Raw genomic sequence first — 21,565 nt, 5'->3', positions numbered from 1 at the left:
ACAACATTGTGTAGATTTTTTTCCCAAATCACATTAACAATTTTTAAACAATTAAAAAAAAAATCTGACTTCCACACAGACCTTGACAACTAGAGCACAGGTGGACCACCTTGTGCCCAGGAGGTGCAATTACACTTCACACGACAAATGCAAAGCCTGTGCGCCCTCCTGGGGCCTTGCGTGGACCATCCATCCAATTTTAGAGGAACTAACAAGTATCAAAGGTGTTTCTTGTGGCTTCGTGTTGGGTTTGTTGTCAAAAAGGAGATATTTTCACTTAGGTGTTCATCATATTTATTGCAAATTTAGAGGATTTTTTTGAGGGGGGAGGGGATTCCCCAGATGATGAAGAAACGCCCGCCCCCCAACGTCGCGAATCCCCAAACGTCTGTTACCGTTCGTAAACCGAGGACCACCGCGCATCCCGGACAATCGGCGGTGGGGAGGGGGAAGCGGGTGGGGGGTGGGGGCGTTTGCGCAGGCCGCCGCGGGGGAAGCCGTCACGCTGACGTGACGCGAATGCGGGCGGAGGCGGACCCGGCTGTGAGCGCAGCAGCCGCCGCCGCCGCCGCCGAGCAGCGTGTCTACTCCTGCAACATGAAACATGGATGAGGAGGTGGCGGAAAGTTGGGAGGAAGCCGCCGATAACGGGGTAAAGCGACACGGGGCGACACCGACGCCCGATTGGACGCCGGCGACTCGAATTCGGCGTCGTCGCGAGACATACTTGCGAAAGTCCTTCCGAGTCCCGCGGGCCAACAATGTGGCTCGCGCTAGCGCGTTAGCATCGGCAAAGTTAGCCAGCTAACTTGGCGTTAGCTCGTTGCTAGCCAAACGCACTCGTTAAAATCGATAGGTTATTTTCGAACGACTTGATTTTGTGAGCCCTTTCGAGGAGGCCCGTGTTTCGTGTGAGCGCATTTCTTAATAAAGTTTCAGTTTTTTCTGCTTTGGCTAATGCTAACGCTGCTATACGGCTGGTACGGAAAATAGTGAAACGCCGGTTTACACATTTGTTGTACACGCAATAAACGAAAGTTCCCCATTTAAATTAACACGACCTCCACAAGATTCGGCCGCGTTCCAACTTTTCGCGACGGCCACCTCAACACTTTGGCATTAGCTTTTACTTGCCAAATAGCTTCATGTAAGCGGTCCGGTTTGGGACGCGGCCAAGTTAGCCATTTAACGACGGTCCCTTACGAACAAGTTTGTTGTCCCAAGTTAGCTTAGCGCCTGCCGATGACGTCACACAACGCGGCCCGAGAAGGCGCCGCTTGCCGGAAGTAGCTAGCCATCGCCGTACGTCAATAATCGCCACATATTACGGTTGTCATCTAAAAGTAAGACAACTCCATGCCAAATGATGGCTTATTGTGGTTAACGTTAGCGAGCCGAGCAGCTGTCCCGGTCTAACTAATGTATAAATAGCTTGTAACTCAACACTGTTTTCCTCCCACCGCAAGACTTGCGCAACACCTTTCACATACTTTTTTTTTCTTACTTCCTGCCATTAGATTAATTTGTTTCCTTTAATTCACCTTTGCGTTTTTCTCCCACAGGACATGGAAAAGCGGTTAGAGGAAAGACTAAGAATCAGCCAGAGAGAAAAGTGAGATGATTAAACTATTTGTGGAAATTGTGTCAAACATAAAAAAAAAATCTTAATTGCGTGTGTTTAGCGCAGGGGTGGCGCTACATGGCTACATGGCTTTGTCATTCTGGCCACTCAACAATATGGGGACATTTTGTGAATTTAAAGTTCAATTTACAAAACAAAATCATATTATTTCATTAAGGCCTAACTGTGCATGCTGCCCCTCATTGTGACACCCTGGATTTTTTTTTCTTGTGGTAGTGATGAGAAAATGAAGCCTCATGAAGCATTTGTGATGCTCTTTAGCTCCTCTAGGGGGCACTCTTGGTTTTAAGATGTAGTGGAATGTAATCGATTTCTATTGCCCTAGTCTTTATTGTTAAAACAAGAGCGCTATCTAGAAGAGTAAAAAAAAAATGACAATAGCTTCACAATTTTCCAACGGTATTGGCAGCCATGTTGTTAGTTTGACACATTTGACTTATTTGTCATATCCAGAGAGTCAATCAACCACCATTGTTCTTCCCGCTCGCCACTGAGGACGGCCATGGTCATCCAGGACGACTCGCTGCCGGCGGCGCCGCCTCCACAGATCCGCATCTTGAAGCGTCCGGCGAACAACGGGTCGCTGGGGTCCCGCCTGAACCAGAACAGACCCACGCCGCAAGTCAAGTCCCTGGCGCAGCGCGAGGCTGAATACGCCGAGGCCCGCAAGAGAATTTTGGGGAGCGCCTGTCCTGAGGAGACGGCCCAGGATAAGAACGGCGCCGCCGAGAGGTTGGTGTCCATTAAGAAGGCAAACGGGCTCGCCGAACTGAGACTCAAATGTTCGTCGTTGGCGCCGGATGATTTTTGGACGACACTTTGTTTGCGTTCGAGAGTGCCGGCGCTCGTTAGGCTTAAGGCGTGATCCGTACGGAAACGATCGCCGTGGCTTTCGGAGGTCAAGTTGGGGTCCTCGTTTCAAGCGCCGCAAAAATATAACATGCCGCCGTGTGTGTTGTCTTGGCCAACTTCACAGTACGCTCCAAATAATACATGGATGTCGTCGCAAAAGCCTTACCGGGCTTTTATTTCGAGGTTTTCCCTAATTGCGTTCAGATTATCTTGTCGCATCCAAGACTCCGGTAGCTGACACGCCGTATGGTGCGTTCAAATGCAGCCGGACATTTCCTACTCGTGCGGAACGATTGCATCGGCGCTTCAAACATTAACTGTAATAATGTAAATAATAATAAAGGTCATTATTTTATTTAAAAAAAAATGCTGCTCCACAAAATCGGAAAATTCCTTCAATAACCAATGATTCACAAAACTGCTTAGCAAATTGTGTTTTTAAATACATACCGTAATTCCCCAAATATAATATAACAATAATATATTTATATATATATGTATATATATATAAAATATAATTAATTTGGAGGGGAAATTCTGGTATTTTCTACGTTACAGTGAATAAGACGCACCAACACTGGCAATAATGTAAAAACAAAAGAGAATAATAATCAAAAAATATATATCTATACACACACCGATTTTTCTTCTCCCCAAGCGCTGTAATGTTAGCAAAGATTGTGCGTTTTTCTTGCAGGGCCAGTCGCATCAACTCTACATTGCCTTCTGAGGATACCAGATCCAATAATCATGCGGTCCGACAGCCAACCAGCCCAGACGGTACCCAGGGGTTCCGACAGCACAGATAAATTGGACTTCGGGGCCATTGGAGGGAGAGGGAGCTTTTTTTTTTTCGGGTGTTTTTTTTTTTTTGTGGGGGGAGCAGACAACACTACGTTGCTCCAAACTGTCTTCCCAGTGGGGTGGGCCGCCCCCCCCTGCCCCCAAGCCCTACTTTGGTTTTGACACTGTGACTATGAACGCCTGTCCTCACTGTGAGCATCCCTTTATATGGAACATCTCACGCCGCCTCTCCGAGCAAAGAGGAAGTGCGGTGAGGGCCACCCCCCAGCAATAATAGTCAAGACGTCACTTTATAGTTGTGCTTTTTTAAAAATCTTTCATGTTGGCTCACCAACTTTTTACCTTCAGCTTCCTCCGCCCCCAGTAGTGAACATGAATCCATTGTTTAGAGGACTTGCTTGCACAGCCCTTGAGATATCGTGCGAAACGTGGCCTTCCTTTCATCGTCTCGTGATCTTGCCACGTAGCTTTACTGGCGCCGTTTTGTTTTTGCCGCCGGTTTTCCCGGGACTATCACATCTCCATGTTTAAAAGTAAGCGCCTGAGGTGGAGTGGGCCCGACGCTCACTTTCAAAGTAGCTTTTCTGCGTTTTAAATATAAAAAAACAGCATCGGTGTCAGCAGTATTTTTAACTGGTCGTGAGAAATAGAAGCCCCATGAAGCGCTTGTGATTCTTTTCAGCTCCTCCGGGAGGCGCTCTCACTTCAAAGATACAGTGAAAATCGAATAAATCTCCTTTATCTGTGAAGTGAACCAAGATCACCGTCTAGTACACAGGTGTCAAACTCAAGGCCCGGGGGCCAGATCCTGCCCGCCGCATCATTTCACGTGGCCCGCGAAATGCCCGTTTCCGGTCAAAATATCACATTTGTAAGTCAATTTGAAATTGTTTGGGGGGAAAAGCAAGCGCTTTTTGCCCTCACCCTCTCTCTGATTTCAAAACTAGTCGGAAGTGTAACAAATACACCCAAAATGTATTTGATCACAGTCATCTCGGCCCCCTGACAGAAACCGTAACTGCAACGTGGCCCTCGATAAGAATGAGTTTGACACCCCTGGTCTAGTAGATGAATGTATCGCGAGTGCTTCGTGAGGCTTTGTTTTCCCATCGCTAATTTTAACCCGAGAACAAAGATGAAAATCAGGTGATCCCAACTTATTTTGTAAAGCGTGACCCCTCCCCCCCAGCTTGGCCTTTTCCAGAGCAAAACACAGATTTTTTTTTTCTTCCCCCAAACGGCTCCAGAACAAATCCATTATATAGCATTTTTTTCTTTTTTTTTTGACATGAACTCACGCCAGCACGGCAGCTGAAATGTTTACGTGACGCTTTATGCAAAAGGTCACTGCTGGAACTCTTAATTGACACCGCTGTGAATGAGGAGGGTGTATTATGCAAACATGATTTCAAGAGCAGGAAGCGAGTCGGCAGTTAGCCAAGGAATGATGTTTCATCAACCCCGCCCACCTTTCGGTTTTTCTTCACGTAGATTTCAAGAAAGCCATATTTCGTGGTACAAGCCATCGACGGAAAAGTCCAAATCCGCCTGTAACCCTTCCTTTACTTCCTGGGGTGCGAGCAAGTGGACAATGGGAGTGAAAAAAGCCTACGGAATGCCTCGCCATAGTGCGGAAGGCGTCCCTGCCAATAAACAGCCTGTAAATAAAAGATTTCATAAACTGATTTGCAAAAAAAGTGCTTCATTCACATCAAGAAAACAATATTACTACACATGCCCCAGTGATGTCATATAAGCAAAAAAATTTGTTAACTTTGGTATTCTCTACTGTAAGATCACAGTCACGATGAGAAAATGAAGCTTCATGAAGCACTTGTGATACTTCTTAGCTCCTCTAGGTGGTGCTAGCATTAAATACGCTGTAGAAATGTTAAAAAGTCCATTGCACTAGCCTTTATCTTCAAACCCACCAGCCAGAGGAGTAAAAAAAAAATTAAATGGCACAAGCGCTTCACGAAGCTTCGTTTGCTCCGTCGTTAGTTCACGGCAATGCCTGTGTAGTCCGAGGAGTACAGTGTTTGGTTCAAGGGCGGCCATGACGGGACGCAGGGGTCGCAAAGGAGTGAGTTGAGGTGTTTGAACTTTTTCTTGGACGAACGCTTCGGGCAGAGGCAGCGAAGATAGTTCAAGATCCCGACATCGACCAGAATCTGGAAAAGAAAGAGAAAGTGATACTTTGTCAGTCGGGTGAAAATAGAACAAAAGGAGCCAAAGAGACCCCATTATACGTTGCCTTTTGGCAAATAATTCTATTTTTTCTGTGGCCAATTTTTGAGAAGATCACTGGTTTGTTTCTATTCTAAATTGCCACAAGGTGGCAGCAAAGCTGTGGTCAACAGGAAAGTCATTTATATGAAGTATGATGGTTGATTTTCATATCTCTAAGCGTCAGGAGGGGTTGTTAGTAGAGTGACACTACATAGGCATGTGTTTTGTTTTTAAAGACTGTTACTTGTACTTAAGGAAGTCTAGTGGTAGTAGTTTCACGATAAAAGTACATATTCTTTACTATGCAGTAGTGCTGACACTCGAATATATTTGATATATTCCATCGATTGAACAAATAATTGAATACAATTCTATTTAGCATAAAAGCGTATTAAAACATTTTTTTCTCAATTGCTTTTTGTAATACATGAATTAATGGTACATTTTCCGTTCCGTAATTTCGTTTTTGGTGGTGTTGGTGTTGACAAAAGGCTGTTACCTTCTTGGTTTCAAGAAAAGAACTAGCAGACTGACCCAAAGTTCTAGCCCATCCTCGCTCACAACACAGGGGCAGTAAGATGACATTTATTTTGATTTGAGTCAAGAATTCTTCAAGCACTTTAATTTTTTATGTTTGATTATATCTTCCTTTGAAAATGTGTGCTTTTAATCTGGAAGGCCGCGCTATATTTACGTTTCCTGTTTTTACCTTCCCGAAACCGACAGCGAGTCTCTTTTTGTGTCCTGTCACACCAAACACGTCCTATAGATGTCGCCCCATCACTCGATTATTAAAAATAGTTGTCGGTTACTTTGATCATCATTAAATTGATTCACTTTGTGCCTACACAGTCTGAATAAATCGTTAATTGGCGCGAAAACGAAATGAAGAAAGGCAGTGCTTCGACGTCCCTGGCGACACTCACCTCCACCACAAAACAAATGAGGAAATTGAGAGCGGCCATGGCAACGAGCAGCATCTTGAAATTCAGGTCTGTGAAGTCATAGAGCTGCATTGCCTTGATGAAGAAAGGTCCGGGATACAACACCAAATAAGTCATCGCGGCAAACAGGGCGAGGAGCAAACACAGAAAAATCACTGCAAGGGAAAAAGGAGAAGAGTTTTCAAAAAGAATAGTGGACGATGAAACTCATTCGCCGCCACCCCACTGAGTTTGACGTCTATAGCCGTCAACGGCGGTGAACGGGTTCAAGCGAGAAGAAAGGTCAACGTCTTTTACCGTTGTGGTAGAGAAGCTTCTTGTGCGGGTGACCCTTAGTGACCACCGCGGCCATGAAGATGTACTGGAAACCTGACAGGGAAAACACGCTGGTGTTCTCCATGTTGGGTAAATTGCTAATCCCAAACACCGTGGAATTGAGGGGAACATACCTGAGGGGAAAAAAATCTCCATCAAGATGGACGTGATTTTTAAGAAAAATATCACGTAAATTCACGTCAGTGGGAGTCAATGTTTGATTGCTGAGTATTTTTTATGTACAATTTTTTAAAACAATTTCTCACTGTTGAATGAAAATGAAGGCTCAGGTAAACTGATTGGCTTTTATCTTATAAATGTCACGTGACCAACAGGTGAGCCATGATTGGGCGTTACCCGAGCCTTGAGCGCCGTTGATGTCGTTTTCAGTCAATGGCGAGCAGAAAAAAAAGATATTTTAAAGGTGTCAATTGGATGTGAAAAAAAAAAAAATGTTATCAAATAGATTATAGACAAAATATTAACTTTTTACTGCTAAAAATGACAAAATAAATGAAGCGACTCATAAATATTAATCTGGCATTAAAACTGATGTTAAATCACAATTCATGATATTTATCTGAATATTTTCCACAGGATCTTTTTCCTCGAAAAAGTCAAAGTTTATTTATAAAGCACATTTAAACCTCAAAGGGTTAACCAAAGTGCTGTACATTTACTAAAATACAAATTATAAAGCAGAAATACACTAAAAAAAATTTTTTTTAAATTGACACACTGGTGTCAAACATATGGCCATCGGGCTGGTTCTGGCCCACCAACGGGTTGAATCCGGCCCGCGAAATGATTTTGTTAAGTATAAAAATGAGCTGATTTTTTTTTTTTTTCAACAAATGAAAAATTTGAAATTGTTTTATGATTAATAGAGATGTCGTGGTTGCACTATTTTAGACAGAATTGAAAAAGGCTAACAGATTAAGTCAAAGTCATCGTTTTAAAGATATATAAATACAATTTTCTTCGCATGATCGGCGAAAACCAAGACTTGCTTTTCGGCCCATAATCTCCACGTACAAGTTGCGGACTTTGCACTGACCAATCCTGCGAGATAGTGACGAAGAGCGCGGACAGCTGAGCCAGGACGATGACGCAAACGTGGACGAAGAGGCTGCCGAGGACAGGCAGGGCCAGCAGGTTGGCCGGAGGGCGGCAGGGGCTCAATTTGTCACCGGGGCCGCCTTTCCCCATCACGATGGCCAGCAGGGTCACCAGCCCCACGTCGACAAACAGGAACTGCAGGTCAGCCAGATTGGTGCTCACCTGGACAGGTTTTCACATGTCCGCGTTATACGGAACCGTCCTCTCAAGTGTTACGGACGCTCCTCTGCCGTACGTACGGACAATCGGAGATAAGCGGGAAATGTTCCGAGACGCCGGTCGTTGCTTCAAAATAAATTGTACCGTAGCGAGAAGTGTATGGCGTGAACGGCCGTGGTACCTTTTATTTTTGAAGTTCCTCCGGGGAGTATGGCGTAGCAACTTAACAATTTTAATCCTGCAATTCGCAATATACAGTGGACCCCCGTGTTACAACGTCCCCGATTTACGTTATTTTCATGTTGCGACCTGGAACAGTGAGTTTTTCATCCCCTCTGTATGACTTTTTCCCGGATATGCGACAAAAACAACTGTCATGACCCTAGGGGGTTGGCTGTATCTGTGTTGTTTCGCTTCCATCTGCGGAAGGGACTAATCTCGGGGGCCCACTGTACTAAACAACACAGTGTTTTTTTCTGATTGACGTTCTTTTTTTCAGCTGGTTTTTATTACTAACAACACGAACAAATTCAGCTAACGAACATAACTCGTTCGTACGTGGAGGATCGTCCGTATTGTCATTTTGCTGTTTTGCGTGTTCGCTGGTGGACTCACTGTGTAGAGGATGAGCACAGAGCAAAACTGGATCATGCTGTACACGGCCATGTATCGGAAGAGGCTGAAGGCGGTGACCAGAGAACATCGGCCTTCTCTGCAGGGACCACAACCAGTCAGAAGTCAAGCGCATTTGCCGACAAATGCATAGATCTGAAGGAGTAAAACCTGAAAAAGGTCAGCCATTTTGGGCAAATTCCATGGCTAGCGGATGCGTCTATTTACTGAAAAAAAAATCTTGATTTTGTTCAATCATTTCGGATGATTACTACTTTGATGGAAGAAATCAACCAAACCAGACATAAACCCCGCCCCCTCTCCACACGCGCACACTGCACTGCGCCGCAACATCTGGCCATATTGCATGAATGCGATTCCTCACCTGATGAGCAGCGGCACACAGCTGACGTTTTCCGTCTTGGAGGTGAAAGGCGAAGCGATGGAAGCCTCCGCCTCCGACAAGGACACCCCGACGTCGGCGGCTCTCAAGGCGCCGCAGTCGTTGGCGCCATCTCCGCACATGCCCACCCGGTAGCTTTGGTGAAAAAATAGCGCGGTGGAAAATGAGAGAACCGAATCGAGAATGTTGAGAATCCACACGCATGTTTTACGTTTGTTCCAATAAACTGCATTACTGGATTGAAAAAAGAAAATGTAAGCTATCAAAATTATTCAACAAGTAAGTGATAATATTCTCCAAATATTTTTTTCACTTAACAGTACTGAATAAAACTTAAAGTAATTGGTTGATAAACAGTAACCATGGAAAAAAAATTGCGATACAATAATGCAAAATGAAATTTTATCTATTCGTTTTAATAAAAATATTTTAAGATAATAAAAAAATGGATCCTGAAAGTATTCAATAGTGAGAGCTCTAATATTTTTTTATAATGACACAGCATAATTTTTTAGGAATACAATATAAGACAAGATGCGTTCCTGTGCGTGCACTCACTTGAGTTTCTGTAACTCTTTGACCAATTGCGTTTTCTGGTCAGGAGCCATCCGCGCGAAGACTGTCGTTCGCATCAAAACCTGTGTGACGGCATCATTACAACATGACACTTAAAAAAGGACCGAAATGACTTTGTAAGGTAGCTGAGAACAATGGAGAGCATGTTTTCATTACCTTTGGCAGCTGCTCGGGGAAGTGGTCGCAGAGGGCAGCAAATGAAGTGCCATTAATAGCCAGGTGATAACCAAAATCTTCCTGGTAGAGACCCTGAGCGGAGAGAATATATTCGTAACGGGAAAATGAAGCCTCATGAAACACTTGTCATGTGTTTTTTTTTCCTCCTCTAGATGGTGCTCTTGGTTTAAAAATAAGAGCTAGTGCAACAGAAATGTATTATAATTCCATTGCATTTTAAGAGAAATAATTCCACCTAGAGGAGCTCAAAAGTATCACAGTGCTTCATGAGGTTTCCTTTTCCCATCACTAGAATATAAAAACTCACCTATCAGCGATTTGAATTGAATATCTAGTAGTCACATAACAATACTTTTGTTCTTAGCGTGGTTGAAAAACAATTACAAAAACAGAAGACCAAAAACAACACATTTCAGTCAGCCTGGTTTGTTCAAAAGTGATCAGTAGCAACAGCAACTGCGTCACGATTGTCAAAATCAAAGTACGCACATTTACTTCTAAATGGAGCACGCAAGCACAGCTAGCTTGCAGCTAATTTACGCTAGATGCAGTGACAACAGAACCCAAGTCGCATCGGTGAAATGAGCCTTATGTCAACGTCAGCCCTGTAAAGGCGACCGAACCTGAGAAAACACACGTACATGAACGTAAACGAAAAGGATCATTTACAAGAAAAAAAGCTACCTAATATACAAGCAAATACTGTAAATCCCAACATAAAGTGCACTTAAATGATATTTGCATGGGATGGACCTGGGCCGTGACGATTGTGTCGTCTTGATCCTTGAGGGCGAACCTCAGGGTGGCTGCGCTTTGAGCCGCGCGGGCCGCGGCTTCCACAAAGATCAGCCCCTCGTCGGGCCTCACCATTCCGCAGCTTTGGGCAACGTTGACTGCGGTTAGGATGTTGTCGCCTGTGAGATGAAAGATTGAGCCTTTGGGAACGCCTCGTGAATAACAAAACACAAAAACAACAGTGCTTCTCCACTATTTTTTGCAAGGAAAGAGAAAACGTACGGAAATTGGATGAGGAAATTGTAGCCTTTTCAACATTACCAAAAGAAATAAGCCATTTAAATGAACCGTTTATAAGAGTTTAAACAGTACGGTTTATACATTCATTTTAAAAATCTGAAAAAAAATGCTTAAAAATTCTTGAAATAAAAAATGTATAGCATTTCAACTAGAAACATTTTTGAACAACTGAGTCATTTGATGCAGACAAAAAAAGAATAAATAAATACATTTATGAATAAAAAGGCTGACAGCCATTTAAAGCTCCTAACCCCTGCATACATTGACTATGAGTGCAACAGCACCACCTGGTGCCATAGAGGTGCAATTACAGTGCACAGCACAAAAACAAAGCTGTTTTCCTGTGCGTCACCTCACGCTTCAAACAAATAAAACCATCCTAGAAGTTTCCAAAAATATCACAAGCGGTTGCTGGGCCTTCAGTTTTCCCATCACTACGCTAATGGTGAAGGACCACATTGCCGAGAAGCGTCTCCCACCTGTGACCATGACAGTTCGGAGCTCGGCCATCCTCAAGGTACGTATGACGTCGGCGCTCTCCGGCTTCACCAAGTTCTTCATCATCAGCAGGCCCAAGAAGTACATGTCTTTCTCTACCTCCCCTCTGTGGATAAAGATGCCCGCAGACAGTTTGCCCTGTCGTCTCCGTCCCGGTATTTACGTATAAACAGAATTCCGTGAGCGGTCGAGCCAGGACCTCACCGTTCGGTGGCGCTTGGATCGGCGCTTAGGTTCACGGGTTTATAACTAAGAGCAAGAACTCGGAGACCTTCGCTGGAAAAGCTGCATAGTTTCTTGGAGAACTGCGGCGGCACTGTAATCACAACGCATTCACGATTGATAAGATCATCGAAAATGAAAACCGGAATGTCCCCATCGCGTTTTTGCGTTCGAGTCCGAGTCAGCGGACACGGAGGATCTGCCGACGCAAAGAAAATGGATGGATGGAAATGTTCTTACAACGGTGAACTTTTCCGCGCAATTCCTGTCAGCTAAAAATGACATTTCTGACACAGTTAACAAAATCACGTGATCAGGACATTCCTATCAGCATATCTGCGTCTGGAGCTGGTAGGCGAGCAGGACTTGTGGCGAGTCATCATTTTTGGGCAGTTGCCGGTAGACGCTTTTTTGCCATCATCACAGCACAATCACCAATGTCTGACCCGTTTCTTGACGGCAGAGGCTGGCCACCATCTCCGGGGAGCCTTTCATGAAAGCTAGAGCGGAGCGCCCCCCGCAGGCCACCGTCACCACACTCATCCTCTGCAGAGCCGAAGAGAAGGGAAACCGCCGTACGATTGCTACCGGCTCACTTGTGGACTGAAAGACAAATGAAGGCACAGGGAAAAGTTATCAATGAGTGCAACAATTCAACGGTTTACAAAGTTGAATTATAAAGAAAATGTTGTATATACAGAGGTTATTGCTTGATGAAACATGAGAGCGGCTTACAGTTGCATGAAAAGGAAGCGGCATTGGAGGTCTCATTACAGCTGAAACTCGGTGCCCTCCAAATTCTGCATCCAGCACACCGCCGTCTTCCGCTGATTCCTGGAGGGTCTTGAAAGAAACACCATGTTGCTTTTAGAGATGTAGACACAGGTTTTGCAAACAATATTCTTCTTTAGACATTTAACGGCGTTTACAGTCACAAATACATTGTAAGATCAATGCCAAAATCATGTGAACCATTTTGAAGAACCACTTGTGATAGATATACACACTGTATATACGAATATATATTTTTGTTTTACTCCTCTAAATATAAAGGCTGGTGCAGGGGTGTCAAACTTGTTTTAGAGGAAAACCATTATTTCCAAGTGGGCCGGACCAATAAAACCAAGGACAATATTTCTTTAACTTGAAATGTATTATCTTTTTTTTTTTAATACTGTCTAAAATAGTGCAAGCACGTCACTATTAATCATAAACAGTAACATTACAATTAAAACTCTTTCAGTTCCATGGATGAGAAATTTTGTCTTTTAAAATAGTAATAACAATGGCGAATACCATTTCAAGTTTTTCGTTCAAAAAATTCAGCTCATGATACTTTACGTAACAAAACCGTCCCCAGGCCGGATTCATACCATTTGTGGGCCCACGGACCATATGTTTGACACCCCTGGACTAGTTTACTGGAAATTGATTGTAGTTTCCCCTCCATCTATAAACCAAGAGTGCCATGAAGTTGAGCTAAAAAGCATCACAAGTGCTTCATTTTCCCATCACTATAAATATGCTTTTCTTCCTTTTTTTTTTTTTTTTGCTCTTACCCAACCGGTGGATTTAAACATTTTTAGCTCCAGGGGGTCTCCAATGGGATGCCCCTGCAACAGGGCCAGAGTGTGACAGCAAGCCAGGCATGAGAGCAATGGCCCCGGCGGAAGAAGTCTCAGATCGGAGACCAGGTCGGAAAAACCCGAAGATCCCCCCGCCGTTACTCCCCATACGTCCAGACCTTCCTCTGTCAGGGTTCCTGTCTGGAGATTTAAATGAATACAAAAAAAAAAAAAAAAAAATGCAGGGGCACATGTAGGGTGTCATCTAGTGGACTTTACAATGCGATTAATTGGGGGAAATAAGGGTAACAGAACAAAGGAGGTCCTCACCTTGTCAAAACAGAAGAGCGAAACCTTGCCACAGACGTTGATGCGTGGCGGACTGATGCAGAAGATGCCTTGCTTCTTTAGTCTGTGCTGGGCATAGATGGTGCCGATAGTGATGGCGGCCGGTAAGGCCGGGGGTACCACAATGGTGATAATATCCAAAACCCGAACCACCACCTCGAACCAGCTCATCTTCGCACATACAGAGACTTGAATCGGTTGGGATGTCAAAAGATTTCCAGATTTAATTTCCCGGAGTGCAAACTTACTTCATATTGTGAGAGGATAACGAAGCAATAAATGGTCCCCAAAAAAGCTGTAGATAGAAGAAAAAAAAGAGAACCAGGGATTTAATCAGAAAGTGGTTGATAAATACTTAGTGATGGCCCTTATCCTATCTACAAGATGTTTAAATCTTGGCGCGTCAAGGACGGGGGGAGGGGGGTCAGACCGACACGGTGCAATGTTGCTGTTAAAAACTCGACCTACCAAAAACGCCCAAGATGACCAGGAATTTTGCAGCATCTCGGTAGAAGCGAAAGTTGGTGGGCTGTGGGTACAAAATGGAGCTGACCAAGTTCCCTTTCGCAGTAAAAAAGCCTGCAGATGACACACAACAATTGCGTCAACTACGTACTTCTACACACGATGGAAACTAAGGATGGACATTTGACTAAAGACACTGTGTGTCTAACCCTAACCCTAACCCAATAGTGACTAAGATAAACATGTTGTTTTTCCCCAGGGACGGCGCCAATAGATTCTTGTTGTACAGAGTGCAATGAAAATAAATGGCTTCTTCTATTTGTTAAAATGAAAAAAAACATCAGCTCATCCTTATTATTTATTGCTCAAACGTAGCATTTAAGGAAGTTACGCACAGGCTATGAATACAGTAGTTGTGTTTTTTTGTTGTTGTTTTTTTTTTTGCACAAGCTATGAATGGTAAGTTTACATGGAAATATTAAAGTACACATTTTTATTGTTTGACCATTTGCACATGATTTACTGTTTGAATGAATCCACCCTTTAAATCGGATCAATCAAAAAGATTTTATTTTTGGGCGTCATCGCCCAGCCCAAGATTGAGTTTTTATGGAGCATTTTCTTTCCGTCATGTTACTTGTTTCATTCTAACTGGAATACAAGGCACCATGGAAACTTTACTTACCGGTGCCTGTAACAACGGCGACAGCACCGGCATCGGGGGTCCCCGCTCCTCTGGCCCGGATGAGTTGCGTGCCGCAGAAAAGCGTGTGTTTGCGTTCAGCGTCCGAGCTATATTTTCTCTCAGATTCCAGCAGGGGAGTTTTCAGTACTGGGACACTTTCACCTGAACACAGGAGGCAGTTATTAAGCACTGTATTTTCAGGCCGCAAAAATGTGGATGACGGGCCGCAAATGCCCCCCAAGCCGTAGATTGGACACCCCTGGCATTTTTTTTTTTTTTTTTCTAGAGCCTCCCCATCGCAACGGATTGCCTAACTCTAGCCTCAGCCAAACTCCATTTCCTCAATTGTAAACTATTCACCTTCGAAAAGACGTCTGGACACAAAAATGGCCCCTACAAGACAAGGGGGCCGCTACAAAGACAGTGCACAATTCTCTTCTTGTTTTTACAAAATTCTCTGTCAGCTCCCCCTTGTGGGTTATTTTTCCCAATGAATGTGGCCATATATAGTGCAAGGGTACCTTAAGTGTCTAGAGGGGGTCAAAAAAACAATTTCAGGTGCTTGTTAGTGTTGTGTGCGCAACACCAGAAGGCACGGATGATCTATTTGCTAAAGTGCGCTGACCTGTCAACATGCCCTCATTGATCAGACACTCCCCTGCCAGCAGAGCAGCATCACAAGGCAACAGCAGACCATCCTTGGGTAAAAAAATGCAGTCGCCAGGCACCAGCTCCACTGAACTAATATTCTCCTGCTCTGAGATAAGAGAAAAACAAAAACGCATTGATGGTACACAGAACTCAAACGAAATGACCAGAAATGTGGCATGAAGTCAAACTGGGAGAATGTGTAAGAAAAAACAAATACCTCCAGATGTTCTTATCACGGTGACATTAGTGACCAAGCGGGCCATGTTGTGAAGAACGACGCTTTGCTGCGGGATAGATAAAGAAGCTTTCGTTTTTATACATTGATGTCACTCAACAAAATCAGTGTAAATCAAGGCCAAAGTCTCACCTTGCGGATCTCATAAAGTGAGATACTGATTGAGATAAGAGAGATTAAAAATATACTCGTTGAGTAGTAGTAATATTCATCCACCGTCCATAGGACGATGGTGAATAACTGGAAGACATAGAAGGGGTTTAGGACCTGAGGGAAAAGATACATTTTTCATCAACATACAGGGAGTAAACCATCAAAGAAATGTATTTTGGGGGTATCAAATTTACAGGCAGTTACTATTTTATTTTACGATTTATTTACTTTGCGTCCTTCCATTACTTTGTTCTGTAGTTTTGTTTCGTCTGAAGATCTGATTTTGCCTCAATAAACAGTACGCATTGTGCCTTTTCTTGAGAAGTAGCCATTTTGTAAAGGATCAGTCAATCCGTTCCTCTCCATCAGAGTATTTGAAATTTTAATGTGCAGAAAATCTTCATGAAACAATTATTCAAATAAATGTAGTTAAAATATTTAGATAACTGCCTTTGTCGTAATAAAGTGTTTTCATTGAAAAGAGACATTATGGACATCTTTTATATCATGGAAAATACAAATGGAGTCAAATACATTCATCTCACCTCCTCAATTAATAGTTTGAAATAAGACTTGACAGGCACATCAATTAGGTTGGGCCCATACACTTGTCTCCTGTCGGACGGGAAAGAGTGACAGCAACAAAACAAAGGTTGCAAATGTTGAGAGGGTGACTCACGCCTGCAGCTGGTATTTTACTTCAACAACTCAGGGGCATTTTGCTTTGCACACATTACATCTACAAAAGATTCGCATAGTGTCTTCAAATACCCTCTCGAGAACCACTGAAGTCGACAAAAACCAGCGATTGACTGAGCGGTGGCCCCACTTTTCAGAAACACAATTTTTAAGATACTGCCAAATGAAGTTGTGAAGCAAACATGTCAGACACTCAACAATATTGTCGTGCTAACCTCAGGTTCTGCTCAAGGTGGCTCAAACCATTTTTGAAGCTATGAAGGTCTTTGCAGCTCCAATCCTCATTGAGGACACTACAGTCAAGATGAAAAAAAAAAAAAAAAAAATGGATGGCTGTATTACAGTATTGAAGCCAAACATTTGTGAGGCATAATACCGCTCAGAAGCTGCTTTCAGTTTATTAAAGCTCCTAAAACCTTACCTGACAAGACAAAACGCTGCCTTCAGTTTATTAAAGCTCCTAAAACCTTACCTGACAAGACAAAACGCTGCCTTCTTGTCCAACCATATGTAGCGAAGGCCTTCAAACAGGTAGTAGCGCAGAAGTGTCTCCTGTAAAAAAAAAAAAAGGACACGATTGAGGAGCACTCCAGGTGTTAAGCATTAAAAAATAGGAGTGTCCATTTAATTTACATACATTTTGTATAAGATCTTATTTAATTTATACATTATATATTATATTATATATTTCATAGCGGTTCCATAAATTCACACATTGAACAGATACACACATTTGCTTTACCGGTAGATTGTCACAAGGCGACTAGCAAAAAATAAATAAACAACGGATAAGCCGCACTGGACAATCAACCTCAAATCATGAGAAAAAAGTTGCAGCTTATTGTGTGAAAAATACGGTAGATGAATGAAACCAATTATTTACTGTTTTTAATTCATCTCATGTTTTTTTTAAAAGTTGATCACTAATAAAAACAAAAAAAATTAAAACAACTTGTCTTTCACCTTCTCCTTGTAAAGCTGAACTGTGTCCCTCCATTCTCCAACATCTGGATCGCCCAATAATTCTAAACTATTACAGAGAGGGAGAGAAGCACAAGGTAAATGGTAGTGTTTTGCTTTTTTTTTTTTTTCCCTCGGATGCATAAAATGTTGTACGAACATATAAAAGTTTTCAAAAATGTACCTGCCCTCCTCAATCTCTTCTGTGAGCACCTCCACCACATGGTAAAGGCCGCAACTATCCTGTAGGAAAATAACAACGCAAATATTTAAATATTTATATTCAAACCAGCAGTGCTCAACCACGAGGCTACAGACTGGTAAAGGGCCACAAAGATAATATGAACTAAAAACGATTGCAGATTATAGCGTAAAAAAGGTTAGTCTCCAAGCTAACAGAAATGAATAAAACAACAAAAATCATTGGAGAGCTTCTTCTTGTATCGGAATTATTTTCTATTATTCTCCTTGTGGCTCTTCAGAGAATCAAAAGAAAAGAGACGGCATGCTTGCGCTCACTCGTATCAGCAGAAAATCGGCCAGGCACAGAGGACAGGGACGGCAGCGTGCCAGAAGAGCGAGCCGGGGGCGCCAGTGAAACACAATCGGGAGAGCGCCCAGGGACAGCACGGACATCAGGTGGCAAAGCCATGCCCGCCACCGGACCCACTTGTAACCCTGGGCATTCTGGCCAGGAGCAAAGTAAACACACACAGAAACGATAAGACGGCGGCAGAATGCAATCAACATTTAATTTGGATCATGTAGTGTGCCGACATACAAAAATGTACATTTGACATATTGAAATGGATGATTAAACCTTGACGTAGCTAGGCCTGAGCGATTAATTAAACGAATGTGGTTAATTCTACACTTTAAAAACTGAAGATTCGAAGATGATTTTAATTGTGGGAGGGTGCTAGAATCCAAGACATGTTTACAATAGGTTCTAACTACATCATTTGTAAAAGTTTAATGTCGACAGATTGGATTGGTAGTGCAATGTACTTAAAAATATACATTTATATCTATATTTACCTTATGTATTAATTTTAGGCAGTAAAACATAAATATTAACTCTTTGAGTACCGATCATTTTTATACACTCCTTTAGCCTGACACTAGAAAATATTTGGGGGGGCAAAAAAAAAAAAACTTTAAGCACCTAGAATTGAATGGCTGGACTCTTAAAACGTAAGATTACTTCTCTGGAATTGAGTGAGTTAAATTGATAACATCTTTTCACGCCCATGCTTTCAAAAACACACGTTTATACTTGATACTTGTTGCCTGAAAACGACATCGCATGTACTGAAGTCTCAAACGACCAATCAGGATTCAGCTTATGAATGTCACATGACCTACATGTGAGCCACGATTGGTCGTTTCCTGAACCTTGAGCACAGGTCAAGTCATTTTCAGTTAGCAGGAGGAAGACGTTGTGTTTTTAAATGTATTAATTGTACATGAAAGATAATAGTTATCAAATGAATCATGGACAAAATTTTAACTTTTTATTGCTGTAAATGCCAAAATAAATCGATTATCCCCTGAAGGAAGTGATGCACAAGCTATGCTTAAGTTTACGTTAAAACCGATTTTCAATCCATATTCATTATTTTTGCTTGTCTTTACACAGTATACACAAAACCTTTTAATGAATGCTTGTTTGGTGGATTTCTTCCATTAAAATCATAATGTCCAGTATGTTTGAAGAAAATCGAGAATTCATTTTTTGGCAATATCGCCCATCCCTAGATAGAGCAAACACAATCTGACCTAAAATCATTTGCCTCCCGTGACAGGAGGAGTGGTTGTTTCTTACCATGTGTTTGTCAGGAATGAGCAGCAAAAGTCATGCAGGCCACTTGTGGCAAATCCAGCCAGCAGCTTCCTTCGAAAAAGCGAGACACAAAAAACAGGTCCTTCACTCAGTCGCTCGCATTTGCATGAACCGAGTCCATAATAACACACTCTTAACGTCAGCATAAACACAACACTGCATTTGGGGAAGGAATCAAATGAATTAGACTAATTTATCATTTTACAAATTGAAAATCTGAAATATGTGATTCTGCAAAAGTGGCAGAATGTTAAATTGGTAGTTTAAAAGAAATGTTTATCGGTAATAACAACTTATTTGTGGCATTCAAAAGGGATAGTCCACTTATTTGTCTATTATTGGAAGTAAATGTAGTGAAAAGTAAATATTTGGGCTACCGTATTTTCCACACCATTTTTGGGGTTTATTGGGTTTATTTCTTTCACTAAAATTGATTAAAATCGTAATTGTCTAGAATAGTGAGAAAATTGAGATTTTATTTTTGTGACATGTAAGTAAAAAGTCTCTTTTCCATTAGGTGTCGTGTTTAAGCAGTATAGTAAGTTTCAGTTCAGCATGCTGCTCATTGTGTAGCATATGAAAATAGCAGTACCAACTACTGAGGCACTTCCTGTTTGTACAAAAGACTTCCAAAGCGCTGACCCTCGGTGGAGTCCCGAGTGACTGCACATCACTATGTAAGATGGCTTGAATCAATTAAAAAAAAAAATACAAGAAATTACATAAATAAATAAAAAATTAAGAGAAAAAAACCTAACAACAATCGCAACACATGACTGGCGGGAAATCATGTGAAAGCTTTCCCAGCTTTATGCAATGCGATCACATGCTTGGTTTGTTCTGAATAGCATTGGCTGAAATTTATTCTTTTACATAGTTTTAAATTTTAAATGGGCATGGCAGCTACTGTTGCATTTACTGGCGCATCTGATTTGTTTTGCGATGTTTTAACATCTAAGAGTTAAAACTGTTATTATTAAAACATTGACTATCATAGCCTTTATGAAAAATGAATGCATTATGCCTGCAATACAGAATACCTTATACGACAACCTATGACGTGGTTACTCAAAATGCATTTATAGATATATATATATATATATTTTTTTTTTTTTACGAATTTCACAAATATCAAGAATGGTTATTTCACTTGCTATTGATACAATAAAATAAAAAAAACAAGTGCAATAAACACATGGGTTCACGATATACATTACAAATATTTCTAGTTTTAGAAATTATTATTTAATTACGCATTGGTTTTGTTCATCAAGGGCATTGATGCAATGCATTGGATGGAAACGAATCCCACTTGAGTCTGATCATTCTGCTTCAATAGTGTGCGTTTCCCGGAACCGTACCGGTATCACAACCCATACATCGAGATACGAGATGAGTCTGATGCACATTTTGAGCATTTACGTTGTTGTTTTTCTTGTTTTCCCCGACAGGTCCCCAGAGGATGTTATGTTTTTAGAACTGCATGTCCCGCTCGTCAACTATTCTGGCCACAATCTTAGCCCAAATACCTGATTGATCATTTATGTTTTGTTTTGTTTTATTTTGTGCCGTACAAACACCCAAGCTGTCGTGAAGTGAGCTCAAGTTTCGACAATACAGTGCAGTAAAATGACAAACAATTTACGAACGATGCACTAATACTACGTCAGGCACAGTTCAGGTAGCACCTTGTACAGTATTAAAAAAAAAAAAAAACTACTAGAGACAATGACTACTAAATAACTAAGGTAACGCATGCACAGTCTCATATCAAAAATAAATAAATAGATAAATAAAAATATGTAGTTGCTGATAAATAACGAATGTAGTTGCTAGCTGTAAGGTTAGCATTTCGGGGGCTGTGCTAACGTTCCCGTATGAGCAATTCTCGCAGCGCGTCAGCTGGATAAACAACTAAACTGTACTTACGTTTGCCCCGGACGAGTCTCCGGTTCTGGAAGTGTTTGTTTCACTTTTATTTAAGCCATTTAGCCCGCCCTAAGCGAAACAGATAACACGTCATCTTGAATTATGCGTCTACGGTAAGCGACGAGGGCCAGGTCCAGTTTGACGCGTTTTTCAAAAGTCAGGTAACGTAAAGTCAGGTATTCTTTCGATTTTGATACACCAGACGATACGATTGTGAAAAACCAGATGGGCAGGTTCCACAAGTTAGCATTGCATCACTGAATGTAATATTGCACAAGGGTATGGGTACCCCTGGAAGTACGTGAACACACCTAAGGGGCTTTGTGAGTTGTGAGTGAATGCTTTTTAACTCCACACGTTCCTTTTCAAATGAAGAGCAAATTAATTGAAACATGAAAGGAAAGAACTTGAATTGTTGTAGCTAGGGTCCTTTTGCAAAACGTCG

The 21,565-nt window shown here is 42.1% G+C and overlaps 2 protein-coding genes across 3 annotated transcripts; one reads left to right on the top strand and one right to left on the bottom strand.

The window, feature by feature from the left end:
• The first annotated feature begins 485 nt into the window (after positions 1 to 485).
• szrd1 (SUZ RNA binding domain containing 1) lies at positions 486 to 4,983 on the top strand. The gene is made up of 4 exons (XM_088407321.1): positions 486 to 652; positions 1,563 to 1,612; positions 2,096 to 2,374; positions 3,192 to 4,983. Exons 1-4 carry the CDS (start codon positions 605 to 607, stop codon positions 3,301 to 3,303), a joined length of 489 nt encoding a protein of 162 aa, XP_088263447.1. The 5' UTR covers positions 486 to 604; the 3' UTR covers positions 3,304 to 4,983.
• Positions 4,984 to 21,240, bottom strand: atp13a2 (ATPase cation transporting 13A2). 2 transcript variants are annotated; one of them, XM_088407311.1, is made up of 29 exons: positions 21,121 to 21,240; positions 19,174 to 19,242; positions 17,868 to 18,035; positions 17,533 to 17,591; positions 17,352 to 17,418; positions 16,861 to 16,940; positions 16,604 to 16,681; positions 16,235 to 16,304; positions 15,669 to 15,803; positions 15,519 to 15,585; positions 15,276 to 15,407; positions 14,651 to 14,812; positions 13,969 to 14,079; positions 13,749 to 13,795; positions 13,483 to 13,671; positions 13,147 to 13,353; positions 12,323 to 12,430; positions 12,034 to 12,190; positions 11,570 to 11,681; positions 11,347 to 11,471; positions 10,586 to 10,746; positions 9,812 to 9,904; positions 9,638 to 9,717; positions 9,062 to 9,214; positions 8,680 to 8,776; positions 7,844 to 8,067; positions 6,769 to 6,920; positions 6,454 to 6,626; positions 4,984 to 5,469 (listed from the first exon to the last, which is right to left on the bottom strand). In XM_088407311.1, the coding sequence occupies exons 2-29, from the start codon at positions 19,174 to 19,176 to the stop codon at positions 5,296 to 5,298; spliced, it is 3,384 nt and encodes a 1,127-aa protein (XP_088263437.1). In that variant the 5' UTR covers positions 19,177 to 19,242; positions 21,121 to 21,240; the 3' UTR covers positions 4,984 to 5,295. The 2 variants fall into 2 exon arrangements, with proteins under 2 accessions (XP_088263437.1, XP_088263438.1); XM_088407312.1 differs by lacking the exon at positions 4,984 to 5,469 and having other exon boundaries at positions 6,478 to 6,626; positions 6,769 to 6,840.
• Between the last annotated feature and the right edge of the window lie 325 nt (positions 21,241 to 21,565).

Source organism: Hippichthys cyanospilos, chromosome 2 (genome assembly GCF_059441005.1).
Source record: "Hippichthys cyanospilos isolate Australia breed blue-spotted pipefish chromosome 2, RoL_Hcya_1.0, whole genome shotgun sequence".
Classification (NCBI taxonomy): domain Eukaryota; kingdom Metazoa; phylum Chordata; class Actinopteri; order Syngnathiformes; family Syngnathidae; genus Hippichthys; species Hippichthys cyanospilos.
This window is presented reverse-complemented; position numbering and strand designations above follow the sequence as displayed.